General features: G+C 42.7%; 1 protein-coding gene across 13 annotated transcripts in view; it reads left to right on the top strand.

The window, feature by feature from the left end:
* The window catches only part of SRGAP3 (SLIT-ROBO Rho GTPase activating protein 3), a 267,844-nt gene that overhangs the window by 221,698 nt on the left and 21,526 nt on the right, over window positions 1-24,620 (top strand). For 8 of the 13 annotated variants that reach the window (XM_035276174.3, XM_035276172.3, XM_054245908.2 and 5 more), the window contains 7 exons: window positions 755-785; window positions 1,881-1,941; window positions 3,497-3,574; window positions 15,134-15,268; window positions 16,952-17,057; window positions 17,258-17,485; window positions 20,344-20,423. In XM_035276174.3, the coding sequence (XP_035132065.1) occupies window positions 755-785; window positions 1,881-1,941; window positions 3,497-3,574; window positions 15,134-15,268; window positions 16,952-17,057; window positions 17,258-17,485; window positions 20,344-20,423 (719 nt within the window). The remainder of the gene's footprint in view (window positions 1-754; window positions 786-1,880; window positions 1,942-3,496; window positions 3,575-15,133; window positions 15,269-16,951; window positions 17,058-17,257; window positions 17,486-20,343; window positions 20,424-24,620) is intronic. The other 5 variants (XM_078351588.1, XM_035276173.3, XM_078351587.1 and 2 more) reach the window with 1 other exon arrangement.

Here is a 24,620-nt window from a genome sequence, read left to right as displayed (position 1 = left end):
AGGTTCATGAAGGCATTCTGACTCAACTTTCCTCCCTCCTCTAGGCATTTCTCAGCTCTTGCATTCCTTAGTGCCAGTGTAAGGATCAAGAGGGTAGGAAGGAAAGCAAAGCCAAGTGGAAACCCAAGAAAAGCAACTTAGGGTGGATGGTAGGGACACATGGGAAGCTGTTTGAAATTTGGTGTCAGGTGGAATCCTATGGGCCTCTATCGAGAAGGCACCTTGTAGACATGATCTTGTTAGAACTGAACTTTTTACCAGGAATGAGGTTTCTTGAGCTGAATTCCAGAGACACTGTTCCAGTGGACATAATGGTCTATTTCTCTGCTTTTTGTGGGCAGCTGGGAATACCTTACAAGGTTGTAGGTAGACTTTTGTCCATGGGTGCATAAACAGTCTCTTGTTGAAGAGAAGCTAGGTACAGGGATGGGAATGGGTCCAGTCCACATAGTTGCTGCTCTTTCACAAGGACTGAAAGAGGCCCCCCGTGTCAACTGGTATCTGGAAGGGCAGCCTAGGCAGCCATGTGGGAAAGCTGGCTGGGTGGCTTCCAGAAGTTTCATGAGGCTCCCAGGCTTGGGGGTGGCCCTCCCCACAGGCCAGCTGTTTGGCAGGCTCCCCAGGACCTTGGCTGGCTGCCATTGCATTTCAGCGTTCACGGACTCTGAAGGATCTGCTTACTCTAACTGATCTTGTTCCTGCTTAATCTTTTCTTTTTCTCCTGCTCTGCTGCCTGTTTATTTTTTGTTATCAGAGGAAGAAGAAATGCTCGAACCAGGAACCAGGTATTTACTAGAAAGGCCCGTTAGCCCCATTCACCACAATGGAAACTGTCTTTAGTAGTGAATTCCAGAATAGAGCCCACCTTACCTGTTGCTGATGGGTCCACATTCTTGTCCTCTCCCTGGGCACAATCAGTCAAGGAAAAAATTCACAGGTGGGGTGTGGAGAAGCCAAGAATGTATTCAAATCTATGCTGTCTTCACAAGAGCATATTACATGTGCGTCATTGCTTACTCACCTTGTGAGGAGGCTGGGCATTTAATTCGGCCCCTTTTAAAGAAAGTTTAAAATAATTTGATGCTCTTTAAGTGACATGGACTAACAGAGAGGTCAACCAATCATGGAATTGAAAAGAAAATGTGTCTCCCATCCTCCACAATCATTTGTTGCTGTAGACCAGTCTAGGAAGATGTCATTGAAAATAGATTCACATCCCAGGTGGAGAATTGCATCTTATTCAGCCTTTTAGATGAAGGTTGACCCCTAGATGGCCAATGACTGACATTGGCTGCCTCTGGAGCTTTTCCCTATGACATGTTTACTGTGAAACGCAGTATGCATCTGGGTGTTGAGTTGTGACTTCATGAGTAGAACTGGTCTACCCTTCTTAGAGTTCAAAATTTTCATCAGGGATCAACCTTGCTTGTCCCATGGTGTGCTCTTAATTCTGGCATCAGGTGCTGCAGTAATAGGATGAGGACTTGATCCTTGAGTACTGGGAAAATAGCAGTGAGTAAAGACAAAGTGGAGGCAGAGAACTCTTCAAGGCCAGACTCCAGCCCCCCTCTATATGGTGGTTCCCTCTCCATTGCCCAAGTGGGCCTACCATGCCTCCTGAGCCCAGGTTCCTTGCCGACTGGGTAAGAAGACAGAGCATTTCTCTAAAATGATCATAGCTATGCCTTTTTGTGCACACAGCTGAAGGCTCTCTATTGTAACTGTCTGTGGAGACTTCAGGATTAGCAGTTCCTTGCTTGTTTTCCTACTAATCCGATGGTACTAATATTCTGGCTTGAGTCTGTAATCTGTGTTTGCAATGTCTTTTTCCTGTGGTGGTTGTCAAGTCCCATAAAACTCACAATTTTTCTTTTCTTAAGGATTCAGGACAAGCTATACCACTTGTAGTCGAGAGCTGCATCCGTTACATCAATTTATATGGTAAGCTGGATCTTGGGCCAGTGTTTTCAGCAATCTGCACAACAGGTGCTAGGCTGTTCTGATAGGAAATGAGAGTCTAATTCGTCCTGGAAGACTTCCCATCATGGGTCTGCTTTTAGGGGAAAATACGGCCTGCAGCAGCTGCTCTTCTGAGTGCTGCTTTTGAGCCTGTGTGTTGGGGGATGGAGATCATGGTAAGAGGATCCAAGACCTAGGAAAATGAGAGTAGAAAGGGCATGGACAAGATAACTAAACCCTATAGCTCTGTGCTTTGAGGACTGAATGGAGTTGACCAATAAATCAGCTAATACTACTAGATTATAAGCTCCATGAAGGTATTACGTTGATACAAAAGTAATTTTTGCTCTTACCTTTGAATGGCAAAAACTGTAACTATTTTCGCACATGGTGTCTGAGATTTGTTAGCCATGGTGTCACCAAAACATAACTGGTGTTTATCCACTCCTTCATTTCTCCAAAACTATATTTATTGAGTGCATGATAGGCACTGCTTTGGGCAATGGGAATATAGGCATGAACAAGACAGGTACAGTGCCTGCCCTGCATAGCTTACATTTCCAATGAAAAGGGCAAGGAGATTATCAAGTGGAAAAATAAATAATATCATTTGAGATAGTGAAAATGCCATGAAGCTAATTAAAAGGGAATAGAGAATGGCTGGAGGGGAGGGGAGGTGCTTTGGCTAAGGTGGTGAGGAGAGATGTCTCCAAGGGGGTGATGTTTGAACTAGGTAGTACCTGAGTAGAAGCAGCCAGCTATGCAGTGGAGAGAATGGAGGATGGTGAGTGGAAAGGCCTAGTGTGGGGAGGAAGGTCAGTGTGGCTGGGTGGTAAGGAGCCAGGAGGATGGGCTCAGAGACTTGGGTGGTAGAAGTTCAGTATTGTTTAATTAAAGAGAGGAATAAGCATTTATTGAGGCCATACTATGTACAAACCAAACTTTGACCAAAGCCTGCCTTTGAGAGTAAACGCTTCCTAAATTGTCATGTGGAAAATTGTTTTATATAGAAAAATAGAGATAGGAAAAGTATCACAGGCTCCCTCATTAATTCCCATTTAAGTGGAAACAGACCCTTTAATTCCTTCAGCTGTGCAAGCTGCTCTTATGTCATTACTGTCTTGTCAGGTATAAGGGTCTTCTCTTTGTTAAGGCCTTGTAGAAACATGTAAAAAAAATGAGATTATTTTACTTAATAATTTAATCTCTCCCAAGTCCAAGCCAGAATGTACCCTAGAGTCTAGCTTTTCTTGAAGGCAGAACATGTCTGTGAACAGGGAAGGAAAGGTATTGATACAAACTTCTTGTGGCCTTTTCCTTTAAGCTCAAACAGAAGATCACAAATGTATAAAGCAGATGTGTCCAAGGATTTTGGCCAGCTGTACTTCACTGTGAAGGCCATTTTTGGAGACCTTCATAGGGAATGACTCTGTTATAAAGGATGGGGGGGAGAAAGGGAAAAGCAATGGGGAGAGTCACCAATATTCATGGTGGTCTAATGAGTTTATTATTTCTTTTTTGTGTCCTTCTTTTTTAGGACTCCAGCAGCAGGGGATCTTCAGAGTGCCAGGATCTCAGGTGGAAGTCAATGACATCAAAAATTCCTTTGAGAGAGGTGGGTACAGAGCGACCATCTTAAGCTTGTGCTAGGGGAAACCGGGGTGAACATTCACATGTATCTTGGAGCTAGTGGTGTGGAGGAGCTGATTGTGTACATCTCTTCCCAACTTCACATTCAGTGACTTTGTCCTGGTACTTGGAATAAGCCATGACTGGAGTGTTTACACCACAGAAATTGGCAAACACTGAGTTCTAATTGTTTCCCACCAAAGAGCTAACTGTTTAACATTTACTTACCACCAGCACGAGCATCATCGCTCTCACCATCACCACCACCACTACCACTACTACTACTATTACTACTGTTACTGCTTACGGGTGACTTTCTGCAGCAGACTGCACAGTGGTTGCCGGGAAAGGGTTCCTTGTAAAGAGCTCTGGAATATTTATGTGAATCTGTAAAGGATGATACATTTTAGAATTGGAAGAACATAGAAAATACTGAGTGGCTTTTAGGATATCTTAATTTTTAATTTTTTATGCAGTAGTTTTGGCAAGCCACACATTAGGAGGAAGAGATTATATACTCCCTCCCCCCCTGGAGAGAGGATCTAGTTCCCATATCAATTTAGGCAAGGATATGAAAGCTTATTAGAAGTAAGGTGGACCACTAGACCAGGACATGTGATATATTTGGTGTAGTCTCTCTGGGCCTCAGAATCCCTGATAGGAACAGATGGCCAGTGACACTGCTTAAGCCAAGTGAGGACTCACTGGGTTAGGAAACACTCAATTCTTACACCTCTGCCTTTGAATATTCAATGCTTATCTCACTGCTACACTGAAACAGAAAATCCATGTATTTTCATTTGAGGAAATATTTTCAATCCCGCTCCCTGATTCTAGAACAAAACCCAACATTAACAAGTCCATAACCTCATCCTAAGGGAGGAAAGAAGAGTTGGAATATAGGTATCCCAAATAATATCTCTGCCTCCAGTTTTCCAGTATTTGAAAAGGTCATGTCTCCATGATCCATTCCTTCTCAACTCTGATTTACTGCCTTCTTCTCTGAGTGGTTTTGGTACTGAGGACCCCAATCCCACACCCCTTTACTAGCAGTACATCATATCCCAGAACGTACGGTTTACCCCTGTTGGCTGTGCTCTGAGCAGGCCTCTCTCTGTGTTTCTTACGTATTACCTAGCTCCCCTCCCACCCCGAAGGAGCTGCCTCTTGAGCAAATTCTCTGCCTCCCAGTCCTCTCCATTCCATCCTGAAGTGGAGGGAGCATTCTGCAGCCCCAAGCAGTACTGCCATGGCCTGCAGGCACAGACCCACTGGGGATGTCGGCACTCTGTGTTGGAACGATGTGTAGACACTGAAATTTGGCTGTATTTCATGCTCAGTGGCCTCCTAGGATCTAGGAGAGCTTTGTTTCAGGAGCCTGCTCCAGGATCTTGGGTGCTTAGCACCAGGGAGCCCCGGGACCTCCTTGTTCCAGCTCCTATTCAGGCATTGAGCCCTACACCATACAAGGTAATAGCTTAGGGCCTGGAAATGCAATATGAACAAAACACAGTCACTACTAGTCGGGGAGCCAGTTTAGTCAACAGCCAGTATAATCAGTGTACTGAGGAGCATAGGAGCCCCCAGCCCAGCCTGGATGGAGCGGGGAGGAATAGCAAAGGCAGGGAAGGTTTCCTTGGGAGAAAATGCCTAAGCTGAGGCTTGAAGAGCAAGAGCCAGGGGAAGTAGGGGCAAAGAAGGGGCATTCCAGGCCAAGAGAACAGCATGTACAAAGGCCAGAAAGCAAGAGGTCTCTCTCATCAGTGTCCCTGATGCAAGTGTCATTCGCTATTGCTCTAAGCCTCTCTTGACAGCACTGGACAGTCCAATCCAGAGTTTTGTTTCTTCATTTCCTGAACTCCTTACACTCCTGCTGCCCTGTATGCATTTACAGTGAACAGAACTGTAGTCTGGAACCTTTGCTGGTTGCCGCCTCCTGGGCTCAACCCATTATACGGAACACCTTGTCACCCTGCCTTGAATCTCATGAGCAAACTCACTGCATGGTGCCTCCAGCCTGGCAACCACCTTGCCTGACATTTCCCTTCCTTTCCATATTTTGTAGGTAACCTTGTTGCCACAGGCAACCCCACCCTTTCCCTACCTGGTAGCAATGCTTTTTTTCCTTCTGAATGTGATTTTCTAAGGTCAGCACCTCCTGTCACTTGCTTTGGTGCTTTGCGGGGGTGATGTGCAATTTAAAAGAATTCTCTGCTCCTAACAAGCCTTGGATCGCCTCAGGCAGTGCCCAGCTGGGCAGAGAACACCTGAACTAAATCTCAGCTGCAAAAAATATTTTCTCCTTTTTCTTTGCCTCACGTCTGCAGTTGGCCTCACTCCCCCTCCCCATTGTTCCAAAACGAATCTCATTCTTTTGCCAGCCTGGTCCTTCTGCTCCACCAGAGCCAACAATGAAGCATGCTTTCTTCAATAAGAATAGTTTCTAGTATGTCTCTTTTAGAAAAATCCTTTCCTGGATTTTCTGGGTCAGTACCAGATTTCTCACTTACTCTTTTCTGTTCCTTGATATTCACCAAGCACATTCCCTGGGTTTGGCTCCTAACCTGACTGACCCTCAGGGCCACCATCTCCTGCACCTACTCAGACTAGGGTCTTCCCTATTCCTGGCCCTCAGCCTGCATATCTCTGTGTTCCCCTGGCGACGGAGTGGCCTGAACCCAGGCCTGGCTCAATATTCTCTTCTCGCCCACTCTTCACATCCCACATGGTTTAACTCGTGACTAAATTTCCTCTCCAAACCAGTACATTGTATGTGTTTCCTTTCTTCCTATATTTTATTCACTTATTTATTTTTGGAGACAGGATCTCTGCCTCCCCTGGCTCAGGTGATCCTCCCACCTCAGTGCCCCCCGAGTAGCTGGGATTACAGGTGTGTACCACTGTGCCTGGCTAATTTTTCTATTTTTTGTAGCGATGGGGTTTTGCCGTGTTGCCCAGGCTGGTCTTGAACTCCTGGGATTTCAGGTGTGAGCCACTGCTCCAGCCTCTTCCTTTTATTTTTTAAAATTAAATCTAATCCCTGCAGGGTGCCTATCCTTCACCACTTGTTAAAAGGGATTTGGGTCTTGTTCTTCCTTGGCCCCATGTTTCCTTTCTCCTGGGCAGAGGTCTTCCCAAAGTTCCTTGCCTAAGGCTGTTGAAAGGAACATAGTTTTCTTTTCCTTAAGCTCCTGAAAAGTGATAGCATATTGGAAATCCACTCCTGGCTTATTATTCTTAAGTCTACTTTTTTTTTCCTTTTCATATGAGTCAGCCAGAGTTTTAGTTGGAATTCTTTTTGTTGTTGTCGTCAGTAAATCTTAAACTCGCTGCTCAAGTTTTGAGATCTCCCTATAAATATTCTGACAAAATGAAGGAGAAAAAAAAAAACACATCATGAAAGGCAGGAATTAGCAGCTGAGCTGTGGAGTGAGCTGTGGTTTGCTCTTGTCTCCCAGAGGATCCCCACAAGCCTCTCTCTTGGTACCACCTTTGTATGCACAGATGGGAGTGCTGAGATCTCTCCTCATGTGGAGGGGGTGCTTTGCCAAAGAGGCAATGGCTGTCTTCTGCTGTGGTTCTAGGCAGGGTTTGGATGTGGGGCTGAAGCCATGCCGTGTAGGCTCTGGCACACTCTAGACTTGGATCTGACCCTTCTGAGATCTGTGTCCTATCTCGAGAAGAGGATGGAACCAGGAGGTGCTGGGCCGGGTTGTTGTGTTGAGGGACTTGAGGACCTGTGGCCAGAGAGAACTGCCCTCGTGAGAGAGACTGACTCCAAGCTTCCAGCAGCAGGTCTGACAGAGCCTTTAAGCACAAACTGTGCACTCAGTCTCATCCTTGGGTACAGCCCTGCCTTAAAGCCATTGGCAACGCCCGGTGATCTGGGTAAGAGTAAGCTGCAGGCAGGGCCATTTGTTAACAATGCCACCTCCCCAGGACATTAGTTAGCCAAGTGTGAACATGGCTTTCTTTCAGATTTGTCTGGAATGTTAGCTCTGATTCTCCTCCTGGAGAAAGCGTCATTCACAGGAACCATTCAGCTCATCTTGAGCTCTGGGATTCCATTCTCAGGGCCAAAACTGACTAGCTTGCAGAGAGCCAAAGACCTGGGCTAATTGAAAAGAATATTTGGGCAGCTCCATTTATGGACCGAGGGCCTTGCAGGAGGGATGGCGAGAACTAATGGCATGTGTATGTGTATGTGTACGTATGTAAAGTCAATATGCTCATCATGTTTAACAATAGGAGCTAGTACTAGGCAATATGGAGGAAAATATCCACGTGTTTTTGAATCATGAGACCACAGGAATGATGTGTGGAGCTAATAGGAAAACAGCTTAATATGGTATAGTTTTTGAATGCCTTAGGCTGCTACAGGGATAGAGAGGGAGGCTGAGGAGGTCAGGCTTAGACATCTACCACCCCAGTTCAACTAAGACAGCTTTGTTCTATAAGTTGGGATTTCATAGGACATTTTTACTGAGAAATAAAAAGGTTGGGATTCCACTGTAAAGGATGGAAGGAAGAAAGGAAGGAAGGAAAGTAGGTAAATATGTACCTATTTATATAAGCAGGCATACATTGCAGACAAATAGATCCAAAAATCACAGGGAGAAGAAAATATATCTCCCAGGGATTATGAGACCTTGGAGCTGCCAGCATCTGTTGTTGATTTTGTGATTTTGGGCACACTGCTTCACCTGCCAGGGCCTCAGCTCTCCCACAGGAGAGAATGGTGATGTTGGAGCCATGTCTCCCTTAGTGCCATGCAATGCTGTTGTGAGGGTTAGGAGAGATTGTATGTACAAATGTCCTTCTCACTTGAGAAGTGCTGTGTGAACACAGGTGATTTTTGGTGTGTATTTTCTCTCCTCCTTCCCTACAAGAAAGTCTTATGGGGACAGCATTCTTACCTCCTCCAGCGGGAACATTTGAGAGATTGACCTATCGAACACCAGTATCTGGGCCACTGTGCACTATTGTTTAGGCTGGGCACTGCACAAGGCTGCCCAGCCAAGAGAACAGATGGGAACTGAACCCTGACTCATGCTCTGTATGCTGCCAGCCCTGGTGCAGGTATGGTGTACCAGGTGCAGGACCATTCTCTAATTCATACTGATGCATGTTGGGGCTAGGGAGGCTCTGGCAGTGACATGCATTCACTTCTCATGGAAGTAGAGTAAAGAGATACAAGGATGAGTTTCCAGTTCTGCTTTTCATTGCTTGCCAGCCCTAGAGGTGCTCTTAGCTGTTCAGGAGGAAAAGCAGCCCATTGTGTAGATGTCTCTGAACATCTCAGGAAGGCAGCAGGTTGTTCTTGTTGCCTTTCACCTTCCCCATGGAAATTCGCACTGGTGAACCTGCCCAGCAGCTCTGATTAAATTGAAAAGTGCTGCTCCCCTGAGATACCATTTTCCCTTGTCCAACTGGCAAAAATTCAAAACACTTGCAATATGCCAGTGGCAGGGCTGTGGAAAACAACATTCTTGAGATGGCGTTGCTGGTAGGAATATAAAATGGCATAGCCTCAGTGAAGAATTTGTCCCCATCTGACAAAACTGCAAAGATATCTACCCTATGACCCAGCTGTCCCACTTTTAGGAACTGATCACAGAGATCTGCCATGCATACAAAAACACAAGAACATTCACTGTGGCAATATTTATAATAACAAAATAGTAGAAAGAGGTCAAACGTTGACCATAAGATATTGATTGCATAAATTATGGTCTATCCATGAAGTGGAGTACTTTGCAGCCTTTAAAAATAAATAAATAAATAGAGGAAGATCTCTGTGAACTAATGTGGAGGGATTTCCAGGATTTCTTGTTAAGTGAAGAAAGAAATCTATTTAAAAGTATACCACATTCTGTGTAAGAAATAAGAGGATATTAAAAATAGGCCTATGTATTTGCTTACACAGCAGGACAAACTAGAAACAAATGAAAATGGTGAAATAAAGGTGTGGAGGAGAGAAGGACAAGAATAGGGCTTCTCTTAGTGTGACTTTTGACTTTTGAACCCTATAAATGCTTTGTGCACTCAAAACTGTAAATTTAAAAAAAGGATTTCTGAAAAAAAATTAACACCTAAAATTCAATACAAAGAAAACCAAGTATGCTGTTTGTCAAATTGATAATTACAGAGAGAAACTTATGAACATGTACTCTGATCATACATTTCTAACAGCTTTATTGAATTATATACCATGAGGCTCACCCATTTTTAGAGTATACATTTCATGCAAATCAAAACCACAAATATCATCTCATCCCAGTTAGAATAACTATTATTAAAAAGGCAGAAAATAACAGATACTGACAAGGATGCAGGGAAAAGGGAACTCTTATGTGCTGTTGGTGGGAATGTAAATTAATACAACCACTATGGAAAACAGCATGAAGATTTCTCAAAACACTAAAAATAGAACTAGCATACCATTCAGCAATCCTACTACTGTGTATTTATCTAAAGGAGAATAAATCAATATAGCAAAAGGATACCTGCACTCCTATGTTTACTGCACCACTATTCACAATAGCAAAGATATGGAAGTAACCTATGTGTCCACCAATACAAGAATAGAAAAAGAAAATGTGGTATATAATATATAGTGGAATACTATCCATCAATAAAGAAGAATGAAATTCTGTCATTTGCAGCAACATATATAGAACTGAAGGGCATTATGTTAAGTGAAATAAGCCATGCTCAGAAAGATGACTGTATGTTCTCTCTCCTGTGTGAACTAGAATACTTGATCTCATGGACACAGAGGATAGAATGATAGGTGCCAGAGATTGGGAAGGGTGGGTGAGTGGGAGATGGGACTGAAGAGAAGTTGGTTAGTGGGTACAGACATACAATTAGATAGAAGAAATAAATTCTAAGGTTTGATAGTAGAATAGGGTGATGATACTTAGCAACACTATTTTGTGCATTTCAAAATAACTGGAAGAGAGAACTTGAAATGATACCAACACTTAGAAATGACAGATATTCAAGGTGATGGATACCTCAAATACCCTGACTTGATTGTTACACATTCTGTGCACCTAACAGTTACATGTACCTCATAAATATTTAAAATGTTATATATCAATAAAAGAAAAAATACATTTCAGCAGTTTCCATTATATTTAGAGTTATAAATCATCATTATAATGTAACTTTAGAACTTTTTAATTATTCCCAAAAGGAATCTCATACCCATTTGCAAGTCCCTCCCACTGTCCTCCGTACCCTGGCTGCCAGCCCTAGGAAACCACTGATCTACTTTCTGTTTTCTGACTGTGTATCTCTTTAGTGAGATACATTTTGGAGACAAAAATACTAAACAATAACATAAACAAAAGCCCTGGAAAGAAATCTCAAGTTGTGTGTAGCAGGTTTATTGTTAGCAGTAATCTTGTGATTAAAACTGTTACACCATCATATGTGTATTATAGGATAAGGCAGAAGATGAATATATTTATTACTATTATTCTGAACAAGATTTTTACCGTAAGGAAAAAATATACAAATGCAAAATAAGTGAAAGTAATGAAAACCTTATTTTATGAATAAGAAACATCAGTATGGCGGGGAACAATCCAAGATGGCCGATCTTAACAGCTCGGGATTGCAGCTCTCAGTCAAAGCGCAGAGAACTAGAGGACGCCACACTTTCAGACAAATTCTGGTCGCTCACGGAGCAGAAGATCCCCAGTGGAGGAACCACACGAGTCGCCAGCGCGACTCTTGTGGCCGGCGCAGCGGTTTTGCTGGCACCTCAGCTCGGCAGCTCTCGGAGCAGAGTAAACAGGGCCGGCTCCCCTTCTGACCGAGGTTTGGAGGACCCACACGGGTCCCCAGCACGACAGCACCTCAGCGCGGCAGCTCTAGGCGCAGAGTAAACGAGACTGGTTCCCCTTCTGACCGAGGTTTGGAGCCCGGGGAACGCAGGGTCGCCCATTACGGACACAAGAAGGAAGCCAGACAGGGGAATCCTCGGCAGAAAAGCACCATCAGTCTTAATGCCGACGTTCTGACCCTGGGAACTAACAACTTGGACGTCCAATCAAGAGACCTAATCTGAAAGTTGGTAATTTCAAAGACGACAGGAGGATAAATTTACAATCATGGGAAGAAACCAGTGTAAAAAGGCTGAGAATACTCAAAATCAGAACGCCTCTCTCTCTAAAGATGATCACAGTTCCACATCAACAATGGAATAAGGCTTGATGGAGAACGAGCGCATCCCAATGACAGAATCACTCTTCAAGGAATGGATAATAAGAAACTTCTGTGAGTTAAAAGAACATGTTGTAGCCCAATGTAAAGAAACTAGGAACTTTGAAAAAAGGTTTGACGAAATCCTATTGAAAGTAGACAACTTAGAGAGGAATATAAGTGAATTAATGGAACTGAAGAATACAATACAGGAACTCTGAGAAGTATGCACAGGTTTAAACACTCAAATTGTTCAAGCAGAAGAAAGGATAACAGAGGTCAAAGTCCAACTTAATGAAAGAAAACAAGAAGACAAGATTAGAGAAAAAAGGATAAAAAGGAATGAGCAAAGTCTCCAAGAAATGTGGGACTATGTGAAAAGACCAAATTTACGTTTGATAGGTGTACCTGAATGCGACGGGGAGAATGAATCCAAGCTGGAAAATACCCTTCAGGATATTATTCAGGAAAATTTTCCTGAACTAGCAAAGCAGGTCAATATTCAACCCCAGGTAATACAGAGAACACCACGAAGATATTCCTCAAGAAGAGCAACCCCAAGGCACATAATCATTAGATTCACCAGGGTTGAAACGAAGGAGAAAATACTAAGGGCAGCCAGAGAGAAAGGTCAGGTTACCCACAAAGGCAAGCCTATCAGACTTACAGCAGATCTCTCAGCAGAAACTCTACAAGCCAGAAGAGAGTGGGGGCCAATATTCAACATCCTCAAATAACAGAACCTTCAGCCCAGAATTTCATATCCAGCCAAACTAAGCTTCACAACTGAAGGAAAAATAAAATCTTTTATGAACAAGCAAGTACTCAAAGAGATTTTATTACCACCAGGCCTGCTTTACAAGAGCTTCTGAAAGAAGCATTACACACAGAAAGAAACAACCAGTATCAGCCCTTCTAAAAATATACCAAAAAGTAAAGAGCACCAACATAAAGAAGAATTTACACCAACGAATGGATAAAACAGCCAGTTAACATCAAATGACAGTAGCCCTAAATTTAAATCGACTAAATCCCCCAATCAAAAGACACAGCCAAAACCCAACGGCATGTTACATCCAGACCTGTTTCACATGCAAGGATACACAAAGACTCAAAACAAAGGAATGGAGAAAGATTTACCAACCAAATGGAGAGCAAAAATAAATAAATAAATAAATAAAAAGCAGGAGTTGCAATTCTCATAGCGGATAAAATAGATTTTAAAGCAACAAAGATATAGTGGTAAAAGGATCAATACAACAACAAGAGCTAACAATCCTAACACCCAGATACATAGAGACTTAGATTCAATGAGACAGAAAATTAATAAGGATATCAAGGACTCGAACTCAGATCTGGAACAAGTAAACTTAATAAATATTTATAGAGCTCTCCACTTCAAATACATAAAATATACATTCTTGTCAATACCACATCACATGTACTCATAGGTTTAAATGAAACATTGATTGGCCATTATTAATACCCATTTTTTTTTCAGAATAAAGCAATATTTCCATTCACCCTCCCTCTCTCTCTTCCTCTTTCTTTCTCTCCTTTACTCATTTTTTTTCTTTCCTTCTCTCAAAAAGAGAAATCAACTTGTAAACCTCTAGATCCAAGTTGGCAATGTCTCTCTCATTGCTTGAATTCCTTCTTTCCTTTCCCTCCCTTCCTCCCCCCTTCCTCCCTTCCTTCCTTCATCCCTTCCTTCCTCCCTCCCTTCCTCCTTCCCTCCCTTCCTGCCTTCCTCCCTTCCTCCTTCCCTCCCAAAAAAAAAAAAAAAAATCAGTATGAACTTAAGAAAAAAAATTCTAATTCTATCCACTGAAAGAATCTCGTTATGACGCCTCTGCAGCAATGAGCACACCTAGTACCTAGATCTTGATGTCTCTTTATGATTCTCTACGAAAAGCAAACAGAGCTTGTTGAAGAAACGTTTGATTCTGGAGCTGGATAAAGGAAAGTAAAAAGTAATTGGTGGCTTTTTTGTGTCCAGAAAGCAAGGAAGTGCTCAATGAAGGTCACATTAAAAGGACACAAGAAATTATACTTCCTGGCTAAATTTGGGACAATTTAAGTATTCCAAAAAACGGTGATGGTAATGGATAATCACAATTAAGTTAAAAATTACAAAAACAAGTGTATAGAAATATTAACAATAAGGGAGTGAGGGTGGGTGACATGAGGACAGCTCTTCTTTATAAAAGAATTCCTGCTGATACACAGAGAAGAAATGACACAATTAGAAAATCACCATGTTGTGACCCCCAGTGGAACAATTAATTTGGGCAGAAATCATTGCTGGTTGCAAAAATCATCACTGGATGCTAAAACCATTGGGTGAAACATGTTGGGCACTACAGGCACATGGTCTCAAAGTATCATGACACTTTGAGTATCATTTCATGGATCATACTTATTACAAAGTGAGGGAAAATACCTTTATAATGTAGAGATCCGGAGGCCACCACCTTAACCCAGTGATCAAGGCTGGCATCACCAGCAGCGGGACAGTCTGATGTATGTGCCTGCTAATGGGATGCATTAAGGTGTTTGTAACATCACCCATATAGTGTTCCTGCCAAAAATATTGAATTATAATCTAATTATGAGACAACACATCTGGAGTGTGAGGCATTCTATAAGACAACTGGCTAGGGCTCTTCAGAAAGAGCCGATATTATAAAACACAAACTAGCATGCAAAAATATCAGGGTGTGTTTTACACTTAAAGGACTCAAGAAATGTAACCACCAAATTAATTGTGTGAACATTGATTAGACCTTGGCTTTTGAACAAATTCTGTAAAAGATACCGTGGGACAACTGGGGATATCTGAATTGTAGGCTGTCTATGAGATGTTATTTTTCAATGGTTAATTTTCTTAGGTGTAATAATATTGTGGTTACGTAGGTGAATATCCTTATTCTTAGAAGAGTGTTGAAGTAGTTAGCAGTGGTGTGTTTTGATGTCTACAGAATAATCTCAAATAGTGGAGCAACAATAAATATAAATACAGAAAGAATGAGAAATCAAATATGGCAAGATGAGTGTAAGTGAAGGGTGATGGGTGTTCATTATTTTATTTTTTACAACTTTATAGATTTGAACATTTTGGTTTTTTTTTTCTTTTTGCGGGGGCGTGCTGCCAATTAAGGAGTTGCAGGGAGAACTTTAAACTTGCTGAAGGGGGTCTCATATGTGGGGAAGGCTTCTCCCATCTGCCGTTCCGGTGGTTTGGGCTGGGCCAGGCCATCTCTTCTGCCATCTGATGCTCTCTGACTCCTTCCCAAGCTGAGACATCACCTCCTCTCTTGTTTCCACTCAGGTGAAGACCCCCTTGTGGACGATCAAAATGAACGAGATATCAATTCAGTCGCTGGTGTTTTAAAACTGTATTTCCGAGGACTGGAAAACCCACTCTTTCCTAAGGAAAGGTTTCAAGATTTGATATCTACTATTAGTAAGTATTTCCCAGGTTAAATGATCAGTTCTTTGACAAATCATTGTTGGAGTTGAGCCACAGGCCCATTGCTGTGCTAGGCATAGAGGGGGAATATTATGAAAAAGTGTAGCCTGCATCCTTATAGCTGAAAGTGGAAATAATAAGCTAGTTTATAATGAAAGGGCTCATGGTTGTGGCACATACCCTGGGTAGAGAAGAAGCTCAGAGGACAACCAGAGGAACACTTGGTTTCATAGATCAGAGCCAAAAGAGTGCTGGGAGCAGAGTGTTCCATGCATGGTGCTAGAGGCTGGAAGGGGAAAATGGAGCAAGATGGGGAAGACCTTGAATGCCTTGCTAACATTCCAGAGCTTTTCCCCTTGGGTGAAGGGGAGCCATGGAAAGTTTAGAGGTCAGGTCAGCAGCATGACCAGCAAGGGAAATGGTGAAAGTAAGTTGACTGGGGATTTTCACTGACATTGCTAGTTAATGGTAAGCAACTGTTGTGTTTCTGTGGATAAAATCAGGAGGAACCCAGTCTAGGGGGCTGATGTCATGGCACCTTGACTGTGAGATACCCAAATCCAAAGTAACCTTTTAGAATTTTTTTAAATAAGCTTTTAACTTTAGAATATTATAATTTTAGTCATTTAGAATAAAATTCTAAATTTCAATTCTAGTCATTTAGAATAAACTTTTAAATTTGATTCACAGAAAAGTTGCCCCACACCCAGTTTCACTTGGGGTGTTTCTCACAATACTCTGAGAGATATTTGCAGCCAGGAAAGTGTCCCAGGAGATGAGAAGAGAAGAGAGAGGTTTGAGCTCTCTTTTATTGTGTGTGTAAAAGACCCTTCTGTTCCCTCTTCCCTCCACACTATTCCCTGCTCATCTTTCCAGACTTCTATACTGCAAGCTCTATTCTAGACTGCTAAAGTCTGACCCTGCCTGAGCCCTGTATCACTTGCTCAGCCAGTGTTTCCAGAACCCTCAAAAATCCTGTTCCTGTACAGGGCACTTATCAAATTTCAGGTCTAGGATGACTTGGAAACAGGGGTCAGAGATGAGATCCCAAGCATCTGCTAGACTTTGACTGATAGGTAGCTTGAGAGGTGGTGATATATTGGATGTTCATTTCCTGAGCAACTATTCTGTGTCAGGCCTGTGCTGCAGCTGGTGTTTGTAAAGAGTTTAATGAAACATGGTCCCTGCCTGTGTCTGTCAGGACTCACAGGTACCAGAAACCCAGCTTAAACCTGCTTACTTCATAAAAGGGAATGCATTGATTCAGGTACCTGAAAAGCTTAGGGCCAGCTGGACTCAGACCCTCACACAGCATCAGCAGACATATGCCCCCTCCATCTCTATGCCAGCTTCACTCTTAGGTGGGATCCTCCTCTCAGGGGCCCCCACCATGCTCCAGGTTTCTCTCCACCCAGATCCAAGAGGGCACCTCCCTGTGGGTTTCTCACAACCAAAGTCCCAAGAGTCGACTCTGATTGGTTCTTGATTAGGCCACACCCCTGCTGGGGAGATGGATGCTCTGATTGGCCAGGCCAGTATCACCTATGATCCCCAAAATCAAGGGTAGAGCTGGCTCCTCATCCAGGTGGGCTGAATATAGGAGGTGTGGCCTGTGAACATTTGCTGCATTGCTCTCTAAGGATGAAAGGCATGCTGAAAGGTCCCTTTGTGTTACAGAACTGGAGAACCCAGCTGAGAGGGTGCACCAGATCCAACAAATCCTTGTTACCCTTCCCCGTGTGGTCATCGTGGTCATGAGATACCTCTTTGCTTTCCTCAACCAGTGAGTACCTAGCCAAGGGGCCCCTTTTTGACTCAGGCCTGGCCTCCTTTGGGAGGGGGTGTCTTGAGACTTTTGCAGATGCTGTTTTTAAAGGAGAACATGGAACCCTCCTGGATTTTTTAGAGTCCCCCAAAAGACAGAAACCACAGGGGGAGGACTTGCCTTTCCCAGATGACTTGTGGGTAACTCCTCTCTCCTAGCCTCTCCCAGTATAGCGACGAGAACATGATGGATCCCTACAACCTGGCCATCTGCTTCGGGCCTACCCTCATGCACATCCCTGATGGGCAGGACCCTGTGTCCTGCCAGGCACACATCAATGAAGTCATCAAAACCATCATCATCCATCATGAAGCCATCTTCCCCAGCCCCCGGGAGCTAGAGGGACCTGTGTATGAAAAATGCATGGCTGGAGGGGAAGAATATTGGTAAGATGCCATTCCTCTTAATATTATTATTATTATTATCATCATCATTGTTGTTGCCACTGAACAGGAACAATAAGAAACCCTTCAGTTTTCTCAGTGCTTGATAGTTGATGCTTCCATATACATTTTCTCATCTGAGCTTCACAGCAGCCTCACATGAGAGATAGGTACATCAGTTAGGATTCTCTTGGTTAAAACGGACAGACATACAACTCAAATTGCCTTAAGCCAAATGAAATTTTACTGGTTTACTTAAGTAAAAAGTCTGGGGATATGTCTTCAGGTATAGCTTGATCCAGAGGCTCAACTATTACCACAAGGACTTGGTCCTGCAATCTCAATCCCTTGACCCTGCTTTATTCTGTCTTGGCTTCAATCTCAGACAGACTTTTTCTTGGTGGTTGCAAGCAGGCAACCAGCAACTTAAGATCTATAACTTACTCTCTTAGCATCTTCAATAGAAAAAGACCCTTTCCTTCCTATATGTTCCAACACAAACTCAAGAATTGTGTTTCATTGCTGAGGTTTGGGCTTGGTGAAGTAATCTCCTTGGTAAGGAGATGCAATGCTTTAACTGGGCCATGTGAGTCACAAGCCCATCTCAGGATGCAGGGGAGTGAACAGTCCCCACCTCAACTTCAAGAACTGAGTGTAACATTTCCCACCCTTGTCTCCTTTCACCTAGGAGTTCTCTTTTCCAGACAAAGTGAGCTCAATTTCTTTGCATGTTCAACATCATGTCAACAATCACTAGTTAGGCACCTCTGTGTACCTGGTATACCTGGTGCTACACTGGGACTTAGGAGAAATATTTTAGAACCTTTTCAAAGTCAGAGCTTTGAAAGCTTCCTCAGGCTAATACCTTAAAATGGGAAGACAGGAAAAAAATGTTTAAATGTGGTGAAGACAGGGAATTCAGGACACTAGATGACACAGACCAAAGCGTTTCTACTATTTCTTTATTTCGAATTCAGGAGAGCACACAGCTATATATTTAGGTATTACCCATACTGCCTTCAGCCAGGTGCCTGCAGGGGAGTTTGTTTTTTGATTGTCAAAGCATTCCTGGACTTTTGAATTGCCTTAGTACTGTTAGCATATTCGGGCAGCTGCTTCAAAGAAACAAGGTATTCCAGCCTTTGTGTTTCCTTCCCACGTGCCTCCCTGCATAGAAATACTGGGTCATAGTGGTGTCTAATCACAGCTCTCTAATCTCATTTGAGGCACTAGGGAGCAAGTCCATCCCTGTTCTGTAACAGAAACGTTAAACAGCTGGCAAGCATAATTTCTGGACAAAGAGAAGCTTTTCACACAGTTTTTGCAACCATTGCCAGTTCTCTTTTCTTGCTGCAATATATATAATTAGTGTTCTGAGAAGGGACCCACAGATCTTCGTGTACTTATCAAAGAACAATATACAATAACCATACTTTTCTTACTCCTATTTGTTTTCCATGAGACTGTAAAACTATTAATTCTGTGGTAATTTTGGAGTTTTAAAACCAAAAAGGGAGACTTGGCTGAGGGTCTCAGCACAGTAGACAACATTCATTCATTCAACAAATGGTTACCAAGCATCTGTTGTGGGCTGGTTCTGCGCTAGGAGTCAGGGATGTAACCAAACAAGATTGACCCCTGGTGCAGGAGCTTTGATGGAATAAGAAACAGAGGGCTCCAGAAGTGGGTCTCTCTGAGCCAATCTAGGGAAGTCAAGAGGGGCTTCCTGGGGGAAGTACAGACTGAGCTGAGACTGCAGAATGAACTGTAGCCAGTCCAGTGAGGAGTGGGCAAAGACCTGGACCATTCAGTAGAATGAAAAGTAGTTCAGTGTGGCCAGGAGTTCAGGAGTTCAGCAGTTCAGTGTGGCCACACGTGTCAGCATGTGTGACTGGAGAATTTTTCATAATAAAGTGCATATTCCTTTAAATGGCATTGCAAATGTCACCTCCTTTGAGAAGCCTTCCCTGACTACTCTTTATCGGTCCCCTCTGCTGTTCTTGTCTCTACACATTTATTTCCTACATAACACTATTTCAACTTGCAACTGCCTTATTTAATGGCCTGTTTACTTGGGCTTTTTTCTTGTCCCTCTCCCTACAAGGTAAGCAACATGAGGCCAGGGCTCTTGTCCACCTTATCTATCATCGCATCCCTCCTATGAGCACATTGCCTGGCATATTAGGACTCACTCAGTGGCTCTATAAAAAACAACTGGCTGACTATGTTAATTAACCCTTGCTTGAAGAAACTTATAATCTAGCTAGGGGGTAGTAGCTGGTGAAATTATACCACCACATTAACAACTAAATCTGATGGATCAGATTACTCAGCTACCATGCCCATCATGGCTGCCAGTCACTCTCACTACCTGCATCAATGGGGGCTTTTGCATGCAGAAAGATGGGGTGGCCTTTGTTAGTGTCATCTTACCTCCTGGGATGTGTCGCCTCAGCTATAAGACAAGAGAGTCAGGCCAGATGAAATAATTCATGGTACTTCAAAGTGTTCTTTTTCTTCTGGCCTGTGGTCCTTCCAATGATAAATGCTGGGGTTTTGCCACTGCCCTCTTGATCTTACAGAACATGTAAGCATTGACAGTCTTCACTGTGACAGCCCAGCAAATTCCAGGGCTAGGAGGGCACTAGGGGAGATTTTTGGGAAGATTTACGAGGAAGAGGCTGGGAGTAATTTTCTGATAGGAAGATCCCTGGAGTGGTTAGATGGAAGAGATAGGATGGTATAGGCCTGCATCTGAGCTGCGGGAGGGCCCAGAGGCCAACTGGACTTGTATGAAAGTCTAAAGATGCTGTGAAGGTAGATAGCCTCCCAGTGAGTCCCCTTCCCATGTTTCCTTACAGTGACAGCCCACACAGCGAGCCAGGGACCATCGATGAAGTTGACCATGACAATGGCACAGAGCCTCATACCAGCGATGAAGGTGAGTAAGGGGGATCCTGGGGACAAGGGATTCTTCCTCTGGCCTCTCATGCTGACCTATGTCAGCCCAACCACAGGGCTGGCCCATGTAGACCCCTTCAGCTTTACAAGTCATCCTTCTATCTTTCAGAATAGAGGAAGACCCAGAAAAACCTTCATGGTGTTCCCCGAGTCCCAGCATGGGCCTGACACAGAGCAGATCCTTGTAGGCTCACATTGTGTTCACCACATCCCACATCTGGCCCACTTCATTACTTAATGTGTCCTGCCTGGCCCAGGCACAAGTCCTAAGTGACACAAGTTTCCTAAATGGGAAGCAAGCTTTGTCCCTCCATCCTTCCCCCGTGTGGATCTGCTTTGTGCCAGGCCTATGCTGGGACTTGGACGTGGGGATGAACAAGATGTTGGTCCTTGAGGAACTCCCAATCTGTCACCAGATCTTGACAGGTTGGAAGTAGCTTCTCATGGTGCAAAGCAATAATGCCGGATTACAGGTGTGTCTGGTGCATTGGGCACCCTGTAGATTAAACCAAAGGGTGATGATCCTGGGAAGTGTGTGGTGAGAGAGAGAGAAAGGCCAGCTGAGACCTTTCTCCAGATTCCTCCACCCCTTCCAGACAAGAAGAGAGTTGGACTGGTCTTTAGGGCAACTGGACTGCGTAGACAAGCAATCTGAACCATATGCCAACTTATCCATCAGGCAGAGTAGGCACAATGCCAAGGGCCCATGATACTTGTAGAGGTCCACTAAAATGTTTTCTTTTAAAATAAGAAAAAAAATGAATACAATATCCAGTCTGGATTATATTTGTCTTTATACCAAGGCAGTTGTAAAATATAATTTTTAACATTTTTGAATGGAGGAAGGGACCCATGCAGGCAAAAATGCCTAGGACCCAAGAAAGTTAGAATACGGCCTGAGATGCACCAAGCACCTGGGATAGTTTTCCTTGTAAACATCATGGCTTAGCAGTTCTCTGACTTGTCCTTTGAGTTTCTCTTGTGGGACTAGGTTATGTTGGCTACCACATTTGTCAGGAGAGCAGGCAGGCACTCAGGTGACAGTTCTGGAAATTGGTAAAAGAGAAAGACTGATAGATGGGTTTTCACATTCTAGTAGGACTATTTCAGTTGCTAATGACATAACCCCCAACTCAAATTAACTTCAGCTTAAAAGGGAATAAGTTCCTTTACCTGAAAAGTCCCAGGGTTGGCATGGCTTCAGCTGGATCCAGGAGCAAGGGTGATTTGGTCAGCACTTTGTCTTCTTGCTCTGCTTCCCTCTGTGCTGGCTTCATTCTCATGTAGTGGTCTCTGGCATTTCCAGGCTTTCACCATCCTCCTACCCAAAGTCTCAGTAGAAAAGTGCTTCCTTTCTATAGTGTTTCTAAGAGAGGTCCTGGGGTGGAGTCTCACTGGACTACCCTGAGTCATGCACTCAGGCCTGATCCAGTCCCTGTGGCCTGAGAGGGAGCTAATGGTCCAGACCTGGGTCACAGGTACAGAAAAGCAAATCCAGATGTCACATTCAGCTTGATCAGACTCCTGAGAGGCTAGAGTCATCCTGAACTGAGATGTGTCCTGCAGAAGATTTGTTTGCAGATGGGAGGGTGACACCTTCTACTTACTCGTGGTGATTTGCTTTTCTCTTTCCTCCTTTTTCACTTCTGCCAGCCACCTCCAGTTCTCCCCTTCCCTTTATCCCTTTTAATAGCCCCCACCCCATCCTCTACATCTGTTGCTCTTTTTATTTCTGGGTCTCTTTCTGTCCGACTCTTTATCACTCTCTCTAGCTTCTTCTGTCTCTATCTCTCTCCCACTCCTGACATTTCCTCTCTTTTGTCTTGACTGGAGCACCTGCTTTCCTGGGGACTGAGGTCCTTGTCCATGCCTTTGCTGGTTTTTCCACAGCTCCTGGGACTAATGGGCAGAAAACTGCTCTGGACACCAGGACTGAGGATAAGGAGAGACAGACAGAATATCTAAGAGTCCTTTGCCAAATTCTAGTTCATGAAGATGTATTCCTGTATTTTCTTCTAAGAGTTTTAGAGTTTTAGATCTTACATTTAGGTCTTTGATCTATTTTGAGTTAATTTTGGTATAAGGTAATGGTCAAACTTCATTCCTTTGTATGTGGCTCTCCACTTGTCGCAGCACTATTAGTTGAAAAAATAATTCTTCTCCCCATTGAATGGTCTTAGCACCCTTGTAAAAAAATCCTTTCACTATAGGTGTATGGGTTTATTTTTGGACTTGCAATGCTATTCCACTGACCTATATGTCTGTCTCTGTGTCAGTACTATACTGTCTTTATTACTGTTGCTTTGTAGTAACTTTTGAAATTGGGATGTTTAAGTCCTCCAACTTTGTTCTTTTTCAAGATTGTTTTGGCTATTCTGGGTTTCTTGCAATTAGATACGAATTTTAGAATTAGCTTATCAATTTCTACAAAGAAGTAGGCCAGGATTCTGATAGGGATTGCATTAAATCTGTAGGTCAGTTGGAAATATTTTATTAAATCTTAGTAGTGTTGAGTCTTCTGATCCATAAACATAGGATGTTTTGCCAATTATTTAGATCTTCTTTAATTTTTTCAACAATGATTTGTAGTTGCCAGAGTTTGAGTGTTGTACTGCTTTTGTTAAATTTATTCCTCTGTATTCTTTATTTCACTTTTGAATTTATTATGAGTATGAGTATGGAAATATAATTGGCTTTAATATATTGCTCTTGTATTCTGCAACCTTGCTGAACTTATTCATCCAGTCAAATAGTTTTTATTGATTTCCTCATGATCCTTTTAATATATAAGATTATATTATTATATATAAATAGAGATATTTTTACTTCTTTTCCAATTTGGATACTTTTTATTTTTTTTTCTTGCCCAGTCGGCCCAGCTAGACTCTCCAGTACAACACTGAAGTGATGAGAGTGGACATCCTTGTCCAACTCCTGATCTTATGGGGAAAGCATCCAGTTTTTCACCATTAAGTATGATGTTAGCTGTGAGTTTTTCATAGATGCCATTTGTCAGGTTGAGGAAGTTCCCTTCTATTCCTAGTTTGTTGAATGTTTTATCTTGAAAGGATATTAGATTTTGTCGATGCTTTTTCTTCATCTATTGAGATAATTGTGTGCTTTTTGTTTTTATTTTACTGATAAGGTGCATTGCATTGATTAATTTTGTTTAGATGTTAAATGAGTTGGCAGTCCTGGAATAAATTCCACTTGTGGATAGAGCATAGTTCTTTTTATGCTACTGAATTTGGCTTGTGAGTGATTTTTGTTTTGGGGGGTTTGTTTTGGAGATGGAATCTTGCTCCACCATCCAGGCTGGAGTGCAATGGCACAATCTTGGCTCACTGCAACTTCTGCCTCCTGGGTTCAAATGATTCTCCTGCCTCAGCCTCCCAAGTAGCTGGTATTACAGGTGCCTGACACCACACTAGGCTAATGTTTTGTATTTTTAGTAGAGAAAGGGTTTTGCCATATTTCAGGCTGATCTCAAACTCCTGACCTCAAGTTATCCACCCAGCTCAGCCTTCCAAAGTGCTGGGATTACAGGCATGAGTTGCTGTGCCTGGCCCGGTTTGCTAACATTTTGTAGAAAATAGTCACATCCCTATTCATAAGAAACACTGGTCTGTAGTTTTTTTGTGATATCTTTGTCTGGTTTTGGTACCAGGGTAACACTTGCCTGGTGAAATTAGTTGAGCAGTGTTCCCTTCTCTTCTAGTTTTTGGAAGACTTTTTGAGGAATTATTATTAATTCTTTTTCAGATATTTGGTAGAATTCAACAATGTAGCCATCTGGGCCTGGGCATTTATTTGTGGCTATTTTTTTGATTATTAATTCAATCTCTTGTTATAAGTATTTTCAAGGTTATAATTCAATCTCTTGTTATAAGTATCTTTTTGTAAGAAATAGAAAATATTTCTATTTTCTATTTCTTCTTAAGTCAGTTTCAATAGTTTGTGACTTTTTAGGAACTTGTTAATTTTATCTAAGATCTCCAATTTGTTGGCATATAATTGTTTATAGTATTTATTATCCTTTTCCTACAGTAAAATAATGGTGGTAATATCCCTCTTTCATATCTGATTCTAATAATTTGAGTCTTCTTTCTTGTTTTCTTGGTTTATTTTGCTAATGGCTTGTCAATTTCATTAATCTTTTCAAAGAACTAGCTTTTGG

The sequence above is a fragment of the Callithrix jacchus genome, chromosome 15 (assembly GCF_049354715.1).
Source record: "Callithrix jacchus isolate 240 chromosome 15, calJac240_pri, whole genome shotgun sequence".
Lineage (NCBI taxonomy): Eukaryota > Metazoa > Chordata > Mammalia > Primates > Cebidae > Callithrix > Callithrix jacchus.
Note: the sequence above shows the minus strand (reverse complement) of the source record. Positions and strands in the feature narration are given on the sequence as shown.